This window comes from Coffea arabica, chromosome 9e (genome assembly GCF_036785885.1).
Source record: "Coffea arabica cultivar ET-39 chromosome 9e, Coffea Arabica ET-39 HiFi, whole genome shotgun sequence".
Classification (NCBI taxonomy): Eukaryota; Viridiplantae; Streptophyta; class Magnoliopsida; order Gentianales; family Rubiaceae; genus Coffea; species Coffea arabica.
This window is the reverse complement of record NC_092327.1, coordinates 26742598-26757123: the sequence shown is the minus strand read 5'-3', so window position 1 is coordinate 26757123 and position 14526 is coordinate 26742598. Positions and strand designations below refer to the sequence as shown.

Below are 14526 nucleotides of genomic sequence, written 5' to 3'. Positions count from 1 at the left end.
TCATCCCCATGAGGTTAGGCCTGTCTAGTCCCTTACCTACGGACTCGACCACTCCTTCGCCCTTCCATTATCCTGGTTGTGCCTAGTGCAAGAAATAAATCAATTATGCGGGAAAAATATCGAAAAAAAAGAATCAATCAAAAAACTTTGAAAATAACAATAATTTATATTCATTAACACTTCAAAGTTCATACAATTAGCGAGTCATGGGGGAGATCACAAAAATATAGCATGCAGGTGCCACAAGAATACCTTTAGTCACATACGACTAAAGTAAAATCAAGTAACTCAAAAGTAGGCCACACAGTCATACAAAATACAATGATTTCAGCACTAGCATCACCCCAGCTAATTCTAACTATACTAGGCAAAAGGGTCAATCACTCTGGACCTAGTCCACAGTAGGGCTACCAGGCAGAATCTCCTCCTCAGGATCCTCCTCCTGATCTGGACTCTGTATAATGTCCATCACCTTATCGACCAACCTACCAGTGTCTACTAGGATCCCAGAAGCCCAATCTCGGACCTCCTCACCTAACCTAGTAAGTCGAGCCCTAACCCTCTAGAGCTCATCACGGGTGACCTCAGCCGTAGCCACCTCACCAGTTAGTATCTCCTCAAGCTCAGCGATTCTCTCACCCTGATCACTAACCATCAGTCTCAGCTCGTCTACTTCCTCAAATAAATCTTGGTTGGTGTTCACCAATTGACGACGCTCGTCGTCCAGAGCTAGTACAAGGTGATTCGGGTAGGCAAACGTCAACCTACACGAACATCGAGGATACCTGTTAGAGGGTGAATAACGCACACGAGCTCCCCCACCTAGAGCTCGGTAATAAATAGGCCTAGGAGGCTCTATATGGCCGTTAACATGGCCATTCCCATTAGCTGCGGGGGTCCCGTTCCCATTCTCCATCCCTGCAAAATAATCACACTTTTCGGGTTATAAACTTAGTCACTAACTTGCTCAGATATCACTTAAGGTATGACTAAATCATCCTATCTCAAATCTTAAGGATAAGGTTTCTAGTATATCACCCAAATAGATCTCTAACCTAACGTTCTAATACCAACTGTGACGCCCCCACTTCTCCCTAAGGCAAACCAAAGGGTATCCGCGGAACGTCTGCTCTGCTCTCGCCAGGACTCAAGACAATTCGATTCAAGTTTAACGATATATAACAATTAATGCAAGTCTAATAAAGAAAAGTCGCTTCCATAACCGAATATCCAAATCTTACTCCCCCAGTTCAAAATACAACAGTTATCCAATTCTTACATCAAATTTTTAAAATATACAATAGCCAAAATGTCTAGTCAGTTCCATTGGAAATCCTAATACAAAAGTACATCCAAAAGGGTTCCTCCGAATCTCACTCCATGTCCATTCCTGTTAAGAAAAATAAATCTACGGGGTGAGCAATTGCTCGTGAAGCCAAGAAACACACATGCAGGAACGTTGTTCAAGTAACAATCCCAATTAACAGGAAAAATGATAATATTCGAGTAATTAACAATTCAAGTGAAATGTAAACGAAAACAATTCAAGGATATGTTAGCTCTTAGGAGCTAATTTTCACTAGTTTTGCCAATCTCATTCGTATACCTTCCTGTGATGATTCTCCGTCAACCGGGTCGATATTTTTCAATCCGTAGAACTCTACTTACTTCTCATGTCCATCCACCGTACACCGCACCGGACCCGCACGTCATTTATAAGGCGATACTCTACGAGTATGCCAAGCGAGATCTCTCCAATAGGTCAAACTTATCATGTTATTATTCTCATGACTCACTGAAGTTCCCGACCAAACAAGTGCCGGCTCGAGTTCCAAGGTCGGCCTATAAGTTTGGGCGTCTCCCATGTAACATTTGTGAGTCGAGGAGTTCACTCCAACGACGTATGCAGTCATAGCATACCATTTCATTTCATTCAGTCATTCAATCAGTTGTTTCATTTCAATCAAGTCATTCATGATTCATTCATTTCATTTCAATCAATTCAATCATGAGTCATTCATTTCAAATGAGAACGAGTGCGGTAAAGTACACACTCGACTCCATTTTCAAAATCTCCAATCATTAATAACAGTTAAACATGTATCAAATTCGCATACACTTGACACTCACCAATCAAAACAAAGAAGTAATGCCCACTTGAGGGTTCAAGCGTCCACCGTGAGATCCTCTTGAAGGTCCTCTTGAGTGCCTGAGCAATTAATAATGAACTATCACTTAGAAACCCCAATTATCACGGAAGATTGTACACCTGTACAATCTAGAAAATATCACGAAAATGAGCCTTAATTTTCTTGTAAATCGAGACTCAAAAGTGGGGTTTAAAAACACAAGAAAATTCTAATTTTCGTCTTTAAAATCATTGGACGGAAACAAGTAGGTATGAAATCGTACAAATCATTTTTCAAACGAGCGATCGAAGACGAACTTCGAAGAGCCACGTCACAATCCGGTCGAGAATTGGCCGGATATCCGGCCAGATTGTGGGCCGGATTCAAGGCAGTGAGGGATCCAAAATTTCCAACTTTCACTACCAATCCGGCCAACTATCCGGCCAGATTCTTTGAAAACTTTCCCACGCGAAAATTTTCTAAATTGGTCAAGAAATATCGAATTTGAGGGCATTTTTTGAAAAATCATAACTCACTCTCTGAAAGTCCAAAAGTGAAAAACTTGATACCGTTGGAAACAAATTTTAGAGTACTAAAAGTTCCTAGAAGATACTTTTCCATGATTCCAAATGAAAGACATTCAAATTTCAGCTTCAAGTTGCTGTTTTGGAATACGAAGACAGTTTCGAGGTTGGTTTTTGGCCAATTTTGGAAATTCGACAAAATTCACAGAATGTGAACTAGCCTCTAAAATTTGAAACTCTATTAGAGTTACAATCAAAGTTTAAAACACAATAAGCAGAACAAGAATCGGAGTTTTGAGCACCAAGATATAGCAGTTCAAAGTTGCTGAAATTTTCTCACTGAACAAGGGTTTTCTAGATTTAAAGCATGAACTTTAAGACTTTGGTTGAGCATCGAAATGGACTTAGAATGGCACCAAATTTGGTAATATTACCCTACCATATAAGGGTTATTCTTCTGTCAAATTTCATGCAAAAATTCGCACGGAAGGTCAGTTAACAAAGCCACTAAAGTTCCAAGAATTTTCAAGGCAAATCTGCCTTGCACTTCAGTTTTCCTTTTCTAACTTTTGGCCCAATGGAATCGACTTAAATCTGGTTCATTTATTAAGACAAGGTCTAAGAAACATCCAAAATATATTTGGTAGGTGGTTAACGCCAAGAATTTCAAAATAACAAGTCCCAATTCAAATTAAGGCATTCAACTAGCAAAAAAGAGGGTTTTCCATCACTAAGATAGTTTCGTAATTCGGCCACAACTCACTCAATTCAACTTGGAATTGAGCGTGGTTGATGGCTATGGAAACTACATTCATAAGGCTACAATTTCACAGAAGGAATCATTTTAAAATTCTGTCCATAACTGGCTCATATTCAAGCATTAATTCACAGTACTTAACAGACTCTCTAACACATCCGAGAAACAGGACAGGTAAATTTGAAAGGCTGGTACGGTTCACTCAAGTGGAATCAGGGGATGTATTTTATACCGTTAGAAAACTGGAAGTATCTAGTTTCTAATACTACAAACAGCACTCGATTTTGACATTGCAGTAAAAAGTTATTGTCATTTGAAATTCACTGCCAGAGCAACTCTGGACACGTTTTCCAGCCATGAAGAAATTTCGAAATCCAAACATTTACCCAACCAAATCAAGTGATTTTTGGTGAAAACTTTCCACACAACCTATACAACATATCTACATCAAAATCAAGACAATTTGACTACAAAAAAATTGCACCAAGAGGCGCGGCAAGGACAGGGCATATTCGGCACTCTTTCACAGTTGAGAAACAGAATAGGTGACTTTCATATTAAGAGTGAAAAATTGCACTTCCTTTGATTTTCTTTTCACTCTTTCAACTTAAATCCACTAGATTAACACTTAATCAACACAAATAACATCCAAACTCATCAAATCAGATCATCAAGTCCATTGTGGGATTTCATAGAGCCCACTCACATGATTTTCAACAATCCAAAGCTACGCACATGAAGCTACAAGCTTCTAAGTGTAATCTAACTTACAAAAGCTAAGATTCAAGGGTTGGATGATTAGCTAACTTCTTAGATGATAAACTCAGAAATTTTCGGTCCTTTGAGCTCCAAGAAAACCATGAGAATGAAGCTCCTCTCCTAGCCCAAGATGATCTCCAAGTTATTTGCAAGGTGTGGTAGGAATTTGAAGTGAAATGAGCAAGAGATGAAGTAAGATGATGAAGAGCTTTGGTCTTCTTCCTCCTATAGTGTTTCGGCTGCTATGAGAGAGAAAGCAGAGAGTGTTTTGTTGATGGTGAAGCTTCCTTGAGAAACTTAAGAGTTTGTGGCCAAAATTACTCCAAAAGTCAACTAGGAATAGTGCGCGTACGCGCGCGTTTCCTCTCGGGTTTTAAAAATAGTCTAAAAATAGTCCATCCATACTATTATTATTCACTCTTAATAGTCTAAAAATAAAGGTTTTAAATCCCTCAATTAATCGCGCGCGCGAAAACGCGAACTTCCGATTTGTGCGCGATAGAATGAAATTTCTAAGAAATTCTCACAACGATAGTATTACTAACTAAAACTAGAGTATTTAAACATAAAAATAACTATTTTAAAACTAATGTATGAGTCTTCAATCTCCAAGCTCACTGTACCCTCAAATCGATTATTACCTCCACACGCGCATTCACTATTTTCACTAACGAGCTTCCCAAAAATTAAATTTTGTAACAAGTCATTTTAAAAATACATGTAAGCCATAGTTCCATGTAATTGGGTCTAAGAAGGTTGGAATAAAATATTCGGAGCAAACGACCAATAAATATTTAAATAAGCTAGTAATAGGAGTTTAAAATAGGTAAATTTGCGAGTCCTCACAGCATCACTTTTCAATTTATCTTTTTTCGCCTTGGATTATCCAGTAGGAAATTTCTCAGTGACTAAATAGTTAACAATATTTGGATACTAAGGAGGGGGTGATTTAATAGAAAATAGTTGCTTTTCAATAAACGACTCCTTCAATGGAATATCCTCTTCAATGACCGGTATGCGACTCAAATGATCAGCCACCAAGTTTTTTGCTCCTTTCTTATCTTTTATTTCCAAGTCGAACTCTTGTAACAGTAGAATCCATCTTATCAGCCTTAATTTGGCCTCCTTTTTCATCAGCAAATACCGCAACGCTGCATGGTTAGAATAAATAATTACTTTAACTCCTAACAAATAAGGTCTAAATTTTTCTAAAACAAAAACGACAGCTAGAAGCTCTTTTCTATGGTAGAGTAGTTGAGTTGAGCTCTATTCAAAGCTCTTGAAGCATAATAAATTGCGTGAACAGCTTTTCCCACTCTCTGATCCAATACCGCCCCCACTGCATAATCCCTAGCGTCACACATGATCTCAAACGGGAGATCCCAGTTTGGAGGTTGAATAATGGGTGGAGTAGTTAAGTGCTCTTTCAACCTATTAAATGCCAATTTGCATTCGTCATCGAACACAAATGCCACGTCCTTTTGTAGGAGTCGGAACAGTGGTGCTCCAATTTTGGAGAAATCTTCGATAAAAATCTACATGTCCCAAAAAAGAATGCATTTCCTGCACACTTGCGGGTTAAGGTAAAGAAGATACAAGATCTATCTTGATTTTTTCGACTTCTATGCCCCTAAATGACACGACATGACCTAAAACTATTCATTGCTCAACCATAAACTGACACTTCTCCCAATTGAGTGCTAGATTAGTTTCGATGCATCTATTCAAAATTAAAATCAAATTATCGAGGCAATCATCAAAATTATCTCCATACACACTAAAATCATCCATGAACACCTCGGTTATCTTTTCTACATTCTCAAAGAAGATACTCACTATGCATCTTAGAAACGTGACGGGAGCGTTACATAGCCCAAAAGGCATCTTTCGATAAGCAAAGGTATCAAATGAGCATGTAAATGTTGCCTTCTCATGATCCTCTGGCGCTATCACTATTTAGAAGTAACTTGAAAAATCATCTCAAAAGCAATAATAAGCACACACAGACCAATCTTTCTATCATTTGATCTATAAAGGGAAGGAAAAAATTGTCTTTTTTGGTTACCGCATTTAGCTTATGGTAATCGATGCACTAGTGTCAACCCGTTGGTTCATAAATTGGAACGAACTCCCCCTCATGGTTCGCCTCCATCGTCACTCCCTCCTTCTTGGAGACCACTTGAACCGAACTCACCCACTGGCTGTCGGAGATGGCGAAAATTATGCCTACATCTAGGAGTTTGAATATCTCTTTCTTCACCACTTCTATCATCATTGGGTGCAGTCGTCTTTAAGGTTGCCTGACAAGCGTCGCATCATTTTCTAGCCTAATCCGGTGCATATACGCAGATTGACTGATTTCTTTTATATCGGCAATGATCCATCCAATGGCTTCCTTATAGTCCTTAAGCACCCGGATCAACTTATCTTCTTGACTAGGTAATAATCTTGCAGAGATTATCACAGGTAATGTCTCCTCATTACCCAAATACGCGTACTTCAAATGACTCGACAGAGGCTTTAACTTCACCTCAGGTGCCTGCACAACATAAGGTAATAGCTTTTGGTGTGTCTCAGGCACAAAAATATAAGCAAGCCCATACCTTACTGAAGTAGACATCAATAGCTGCAATACCTCAACCACACACTGCAACTCGTCATTCAACTCCACGTCACAAATTGTTTCCAACTTGAGGTGTTTGGTCAGGGTCACTTCTAACTCATCCCTGCCATTAAGTTCAAACACTTCCTGCATTATAGGGTCAATCACACTCACCGAAAAAATAGAATTAGACTCATGTAGGTATTTCAACGCATCAAAAATATTAAAGTGAGCAACTTTTCCATCAAATTCCATTGTTAGTGAACTCTTATTAACATCAATTTTGGTACTAGCAGTACTTAAGAAAGGTCGACCTAACAAAATAAGGAATGGATTTGGGGAGTGTTCGTCACCCTATCTAATACATAGAAATCAGCAGGAAAACTAACTCATTGATTTGTACTAGAACATCTTCAATTAGCCACTCAGGTTAGGCGTTAGTGCGATTAGCTAATTGAATTATAATGCCAGTTTCTTTTAGTGGTGCTAAATTTAAAGAAGCATAGATGGCATTTGGCATCACATTTATAGATGCTCCTAAATTTAGCATGGCATTTCTAATATTAGTGTTTCCTATCTTACAGGGGATAGTGAATATATCTGGATCTCCACATTTGGGTGAGAGTTTTCTTTGTAGCACTGTAGATACATTCTCCCCTACCACTATTCTCTCATCTCCCTTCAACTTTCTCCTGTTGATGCATAAATCCTTCAAAAATCTGGTATATTTTGGCACTTACTTGATTGCATCCAATAGAGGAATATTTATTTCAACCTTTTTGAACATCTCCAAGATTTCTTTCTCCTTGTCTGGTTTCCTTGGTTTCTCCAACCTATTAGGAAAAGGTGGAGTGTTAGATTTATTCTTAATAACAGAATTGAAAATTACCTTCTTAGTGTTTATATTTGCCCCTCCTTCTTCCTTAAGTTCTTCTCAATGTGCTCTTCGCTCTTATCTTTGGGAATCATTAACTTAGGTCTTTTAATCTCCTTCCAGCTCCTGAGGGTCATGACACTTACATTCCTTGGGTTAGCTTCAGGTTGAGACGGCAATTTTTCAAAAACATGAGATTCCAGACGATTGATTGCGGTTGTCATCTGACTCACATGGGTTTCCATATTTTGTATGCTTGACCTCGTCTCCTGTTGAAATTGAGCAGCACTTGTGGCCAGACTTTTGACCACATCTTCCAAAGAGCTTCCTGAATTAGAAGATAAAGGTTGAGACTTTGGCTGGTATTGGGGTTGGAACCCTTGTTGTCTATTTTGACCAAAGTTTTGCTATCGGTTCCCACCATAACTAAAGTTCGGGTGATCCCTCCAACTAAGATTGTAGGTGTTGGAATATGGATCCTACTGTCTCCATGGCGCGGGCATGTTGCCAACTATGCTGACTTGTTCAGCATTTTCCTCTTGGATCATTTGGCACATATCAGTGGAGTGTCCTATATTGGTATAGATCCCGCACACCTTGGTTTGCTGCTCATTTCCTACAGCCAATTGTCGAACAAAAGAGGTCATTTCAGATAATTGCTATTTAATTGATGAAATTTCTATCTCATTCACTCGACGAGTGGGAAGAGTATCTCGGGAGTCAAATTGTTGTGAATTTTTCACCATTCTCTCAATCAACTCCCACGCCTCTCCAGGAGTTTTGTTCACCAGTGCTCCACCACTCGCAGCATCAATAATATTCCTGTCAGACAAGTAAAGACTTTCGTAAAAATATTGAAAAATAATTGTTCACTTATATGATGTTGCGGGTATCTCGTGCACAGTTTGTTGAATCTCTCCCGGTACTCATACAAGGTCTCCCTTAGTTGCTGCTTAACACCACATATTTCCTTTCTCAAGCTTGCAACTCGGGAGGCTGGGAAATACTTCTTCAAGAACTTATTTTTCAGTTGCGCCCAAGTTATGATACTACCTGCTGGTAGATAGTATAGCCAATCTTTTGCTGAATCTTTAAGAGAAAAGGGAAACTCCCTCAACTTTATTAGTTTCTCAGTAACCCCAGGGGGCTTCATACTCGAGCATACTATATCAAATTCTTGTAGATGCTTGGGGGGCTCCTCACCTGAAAGACCATGGAAAGAAAGTAAGAGGTGAATTAATCCAAATTTTAATTCAAAATGAGTATTTTCATTTAAGTGCAAGAAAGTAATACATAGTGGCAGTTGAGTTAAATCAGGAACAGCCGACTCCCTCAATGTCCGATTGTTGGCCATAATAATTTCCTTCTCTTCAGAATCACTCGAATGATCACTTGAAGAATCCTCTGCGGATGCAACAAGTGACTATTCCTCTCTTTGTTCTCTAGTCTCCTTCCTTAGTTTATGTGCTGTCTTTTCTATTTCAGGAATATATACCAAATTTCCTGTACAAAAAGAATGAGGCATAAACTAGAAAATAAAAATGAACTCAAAAAGAAACAAATTAATCAAGCACTAATCCCGGATAACGGCGCCAAAAATTGACAAGTCGTCGAACCTATGCAATAATAAAACCTACATAACAAAAATATAAATTTTGTATATAGTGGTGAGTAGGGTCGAATCCACATGGATTGGAGATAATTTATTTCTTTCAGAGTCCAGAGTATGGGGGGTTTTTATAAAATTGAGAATAATTAAACAACTCAAACTAAAATAAATGAACGCCTGGTTAATAAAGCAATCCACAAAAGTAGGAGGAATTAAATCGATGGTAGACAAACTCCAGCCAAAGATACAACCTGGCAGACATAGTCCATTCATCCGATCATTGAGGCAAAGATGGTTTGTTCAATTCTTTAACAGGTGAGTTATAGTCGTCAACAAACTCTAGCGACCAACCTTTCCTTAGCTTATGGATGACCAAGACCGTAGGATTTAATTTTCCAGTTGCATTAAGAATTAGAAAAGTTTAACCCTAATCAATAACACACTAAGAGGGTTATTTAAATTAGATTGTACATTCCCCTAACTTGTATAAACGCTAGTTACCACTAATATTAATCGACCAAACAATTACGGATTTAGTTGATTAATTTGACAATAGATTATTAGGTCACTTCGAATATTGGGCTCTTGACATTCAGTTAACAAAATAATCTCGAGAAATTAAAAGAGAGAATGCACAAATATCAATAAATTAAAGGATTGAGTTGAGATTAGTTCGATCTCATAGATGTTCGGGACTGCGTCGTTGAGTTGGTCTTTGACTAGATTAGAAACTGAGCCACACCTCATAGAGAAATTTCCACGCGTATAAGTTGAATTCCTTGACATCAAATCTTTTCCCCTCATGATGTAATAATCGTTCGAATGAGAAAGTAAAGAGACTGAAGAAAAGCGGTCTGTTCCTCTCCTCCCTCTATCAAGAACCAAAAGAAAGATAATAACCTAATCTGTATGACTAGCCGCTAGTCTAGTCAGTTTCCTAACCGAATAAGGAAAACAAAAAGATAAGGCAACTTCTGAGATTTCCTTGTTTCTTGTTTCCTAATACTAGTAAACTACTAGTCAACAAAAGGGAAAGAATTGATTTGAGCACAACTTAGAGCCAGATTTGTCAATTTCTTAGCAGCTTCCCACGTGCACAATATCCTGAGAATCCGGTCTTTACAGCATGTTATCAAGAAAGCCTCCCTTTTTAGTATTTTTCTGCTCCACATCCTGTAATTAGATCCAAATACCAAATATAAGTATAATCCAACAATTAAAACAATATTTGGTAAGGATCAAAGGGAAATTAACCATAAATTTAATAATAAATTACACCCTATCAAACCCTAAATCATATACGATTGTATTCTTGTGTTTGGCTACATAATGAATTATATGTGACCTTCATTTGAGAGAGGTCAAAGCGGCAACCTGTTTGAGAGAACTTATCAGCTATTGTGTGGAAGACCTCACTCTTTAGGTTGCCATTGTTGATTCTATTAGCTCCCTTAAGTTCGAGCAAGTACTCTTCAAGGAAAATTGGGCTCGGCCTAGCCTCGATGAATCAACTTGATTTGCCATTGGTTTTTTTCTTTGTTATGACACATGTATTAGTATAAGTTGGTAAATGGCCTAATCATAGCTTGCCAAAGGAACCATGCATCTAGATTCACCCCATATGTAACAATTTTGGAACAATTGGAATGCAATTGTGCATAGGCTTTGTAAACAGCACATAGTTGGAAAAAGAGTAAGATAGGATGCATACCTTGAAGTAATTGCTAATGCAAAGCCATGAGTCGTTCTCTCCACACTCGAATCGGGCAGTGTGCAAAGGATCAGCAAGTATTAGTTTTCGATCTGTGTAAAAAACTAAGGTAATAAATCATCACTAACTTAAAAGGCCGACATGCATTATAGCAGGTAAGAGGCAACAATCGTAACCTCTAGAAATGAACTAAGTGCAAGAAGGCATAAACCTACCAATAAAGAGTGTTTACTTCTAAGTCAAAATACAGGGCATATTATATATACAATTCTCTAGTCGCATGAAACTCAATAAGGAATTAACCATTTGAAATAGCTTTGTCTTCACCACATTAATATAACCTTGCACATAACAATAGGATGAAGCAAGTATACACCCCTATTCAATACGACATTCCCTCTAAATTCAACATCTTTGTGTTTTTATTCATTTAATTGAAGTCAAACAGTGCAAATTACAAGAGTGTTATCATTGAGCAATTTTTACTCTATAATATCAAGATTTCACCTAAAAATGTCTAAACTTGACCACAAAGATTTTGTATTTCATTCCTCATATATAGAATAAATTAAAATACTGCACAGTCTTCTAATTATTTGAATGCAAGGGAAAAGAATTCAATTCATACATATGTAATTACTTAAGCATTTACGACTCAATGAATTAGTCCCTTGGAAAATTGTTGAAATATACAAAATTTTGGTAAGTATTGGTTCGAATCAATTTTGGTAAGTTGTACAATATTCTCCCCTTTTTTCATCGTGGGTACACAGATTTACTTTGCTTAATAGGCAGTCAAGAATCCAAGCATATGGTAAGTGAAGATATTGTATGTATTGGCTTGAAAAGTGTAGAATATCCGGTTAGTTAATGCTCTTAATCCTGTTTTCACTCAAAATAAGGACCTAATGTTCCAATAAAAGTTAACCACTTTCAAAATATCTTATTCTCCATTTCTTTAAAATCAAATGACGACTTCATCCCTAATATTTTGCCTTCTCTTTCTCTTCATCTTTGCAATTGGTAACTCCTTTAGTACTTTTTTCGACTCTTGAACAAACAAACAAACGAAACAATTGTTGTTGTAGAATTACAATGAAGGTAAAATTTACCAACGAAGGCTATTATCAGTCCATTATATTTAGGCTATTTCAGAAAATTGACACTCAAATCAGTAAAGCAATGAAGGCAATCTTCATCATTTTGACCCGTAAGCAATTTTTTTTTTAGATAGAATCATAAATTTGACCAATCCCTCCATTAATTATTAACTAAATGGAGTAATTCCCAATCACAAATTTTTTTCCTAAAAATTAGGCATAATCGGTGAACTTTTATGAGTAAGCCTAGTACTTCATTTTGTAAATTTTCCTCGGCCAAAGCAACTTGTAAGGTATGTGATAGTATGGCTGCAAATATTTTAGTTCCTGTGATTTTCACAAGCAAAGATACAAATTGCAACCATGAATTATCGTTAAAGATAGTCGAAATTGGAAAAGAATGCAACTAGTAAGGGGAGATTTCACAAATCTGGCACCTGAAATTAGCTGGGCCTTCGCAACTAAAAGAATGCAACTGGTAAGAAGAAGTTCCTGGTGTTGGAATGTATGCCCTAAAACAATGATTTTGTTTAATACATTTCTTATTATGTTTTATATTTTAATAACTTCTTCTTTATCTGTTAAATGCTAGATATAACTGATAAAGTCCTTAGAATACTTACTAATGTGATGGTGGTCACAAGTGTTGATGACTATGAGATATCAATTACATTTATAGTAATATTCTTAAATTTTCCTAGTCATAGTACTAATAAAATAGGACATCATTAGTATGGAAAGACTACTACACAATTAGTCTCTACTTAATGTAAGTAGTGGTTGTTCTCATCAACCATGGTATATAGATACCTAGAATAATGTGTAGATGATTTGTAAAGTACAAATGCATTGGAATGATCCCATTAGGATATCTATCTAGTGCCAATGATTGTATCTCTTGTGGTAAGTTATGTAAATGATCCGACGACTTGAGATCACCATAGTATCTTGAGTGTGAATCACTACATTTTGACTCTATTGCTTGTTACTCATTAAGAGTGACTTATAGAACAGAGATTGGGTGTAGTGTGAAGCACGAAAAGGTAATGAATGATCAAGATAGGATTCACCACTCCGATAGTAGGAGTTGATATCCGGATGGCCACTAATAGGAAATTTACCCTAAAAGGTCGACTACATTAGGTCAATTGAAGAATATCTTCAAGTTAACCTAATCTAGAGTTAATTCTAGAAACTAGTAAATTTAATTAGCCATTAAGGAATTGGCACTTATTCCTTATTCCTTGACTAATTGGATATCAGTGGTGAAAGGATAATAATTACATGGTAACTTCTCATGGAAAGGTTAGGTCAAAATTCCCTTGACTAATTCCGAGTACTTGGGTGGTCATTATGTGTTGCTAGACACCGCTCATGATTTATAATTATGAATTAATTAATTATTGTAATTAATGATAAAATAAAGTTGTTTATTTTATCTAATTCCTTTTGGGAATTATAAGTCATAATTATTGCCAACGTATTTGGAGCCTATTGGATCACACACATTAGAGTTTTGATTTTTGATTAAAATTATGTGTCCAAGTGAAGACTTGAAAATAAAGTATAAGATATTTTCGGGATTTAATTACAAAGAAAATAAATTCCAGACCTATTTGAATAGATAGGAGAAAATAGTTATCTCCTTTCTATCAGATAGCTGAAGGATAGAGTTTGTTATTGGATAAAAATCTATCTCTTCCTTTTTCTTTTTTTCTACGAATCTTCTCTCTATTAGAACGATGAAAAACCTATGACTCTCGAAAAGGGAAAAATAGGGTTTTGGCATGCATAGAGAGTGGAGGAAAAAAGGTGTGTAAGACATACATAGAGAGAAAATATAGACAAGGAAAAGTGAAAAGAAAGGCTGGTAACTTTCATCACTTTCACACATATATCGTAGAGACGATTCAGATATCACTCTCACGTGGATTTCGGTAGATGCAGGACATCTGGACTGCTCAAGGGGTTGTTCCTCTTCTCCATTTTGGCAGAGGAACGTCACGCGGATTAAGGTAATCCGTTTTTCCCTTTCTTCTTGAACCATACGCAAAATCTAGGGTGATCCTTGAGTGGGTTTTTGGGAAATTTTTTTTTAATTTTCGCTGTCTTTCTGTCCCAAAAACCTAACAGTGGTATTAGAGCTATCCCTAGTATTTTTCGTATGACTTTATGTGTTTTTTTGTTCATGGATTGATCTTGATTGTTGGATTTAAGAATATGCGATATTCTGGTTCAAATTTTTGGTGAGTTTTGTGTCTTTTATTAACCTATAAAACCTGGAAAAAGTTTAAGTTTTTGATGGTTAAAGATTGCACCAAAATTTGCTATTAGTTCTTTGATGCATTAGCCAAAAAATTCTTGAATGACTTGGCATGCTATAATCTGATTATAGCTTCATTATGGGTTTGATTTTATGGAGTTTTGCAGCTTCTTAGTAACCTTTAAAATCTGGAATAGT

General features: G+C 36.9%; 1 protein-coding gene across 1 annotated transcript; it reads right to left on the bottom strand.

Annotated features, from left to right (window-relative positions):
• Positions 1-7201: 7201 nt before the first annotated feature.
• Positions 7202-8999, bottom strand: LOC140014635 (uncharacterized). The gene is made up of 6 exons (XM_072065714.1): positions 8939-8999; positions 8578-8848; positions 8343-8467; positions 8129-8261; positions 7512-7604; positions 7202-7463 (listed from the first exon to the last, which is right to left on the bottom strand). The coding sequence occupies exons 1-6, from the start codon at positions 8997-8999 to the stop codon at positions 7202-7204; spliced, it is 945 nt and encodes a 314-aa protein (XP_071921815.1).
• Positions 9000-14526: the final 5527 nt, after the last annotated feature.

Bases quoted from the DNA above. Each gene is read 5' to 3' on its own strand.
- LOC140014635 (XM_072065714.1), bottom strand. From the start codon at position 8,999: ATGGCCAACAATCGGACATTGAGGGAGTCGGCTGTTCCTGATTTAACT. The intron at 8,849-8,938 runs GTATTACTTTCT...ATGGTCTTTCAG, and splicing joins TTTAACTCAACTGCCACTAT to GTGAGGAGCCCCCCAAGCAT. The intron at 7,464-7,511 runs GTAAGTGCCAAA...ATGCATCAACAG, and splicing joins CCTCTATTGGATGCAATCAA to GAGAAAGTTGAAGGGAGATG.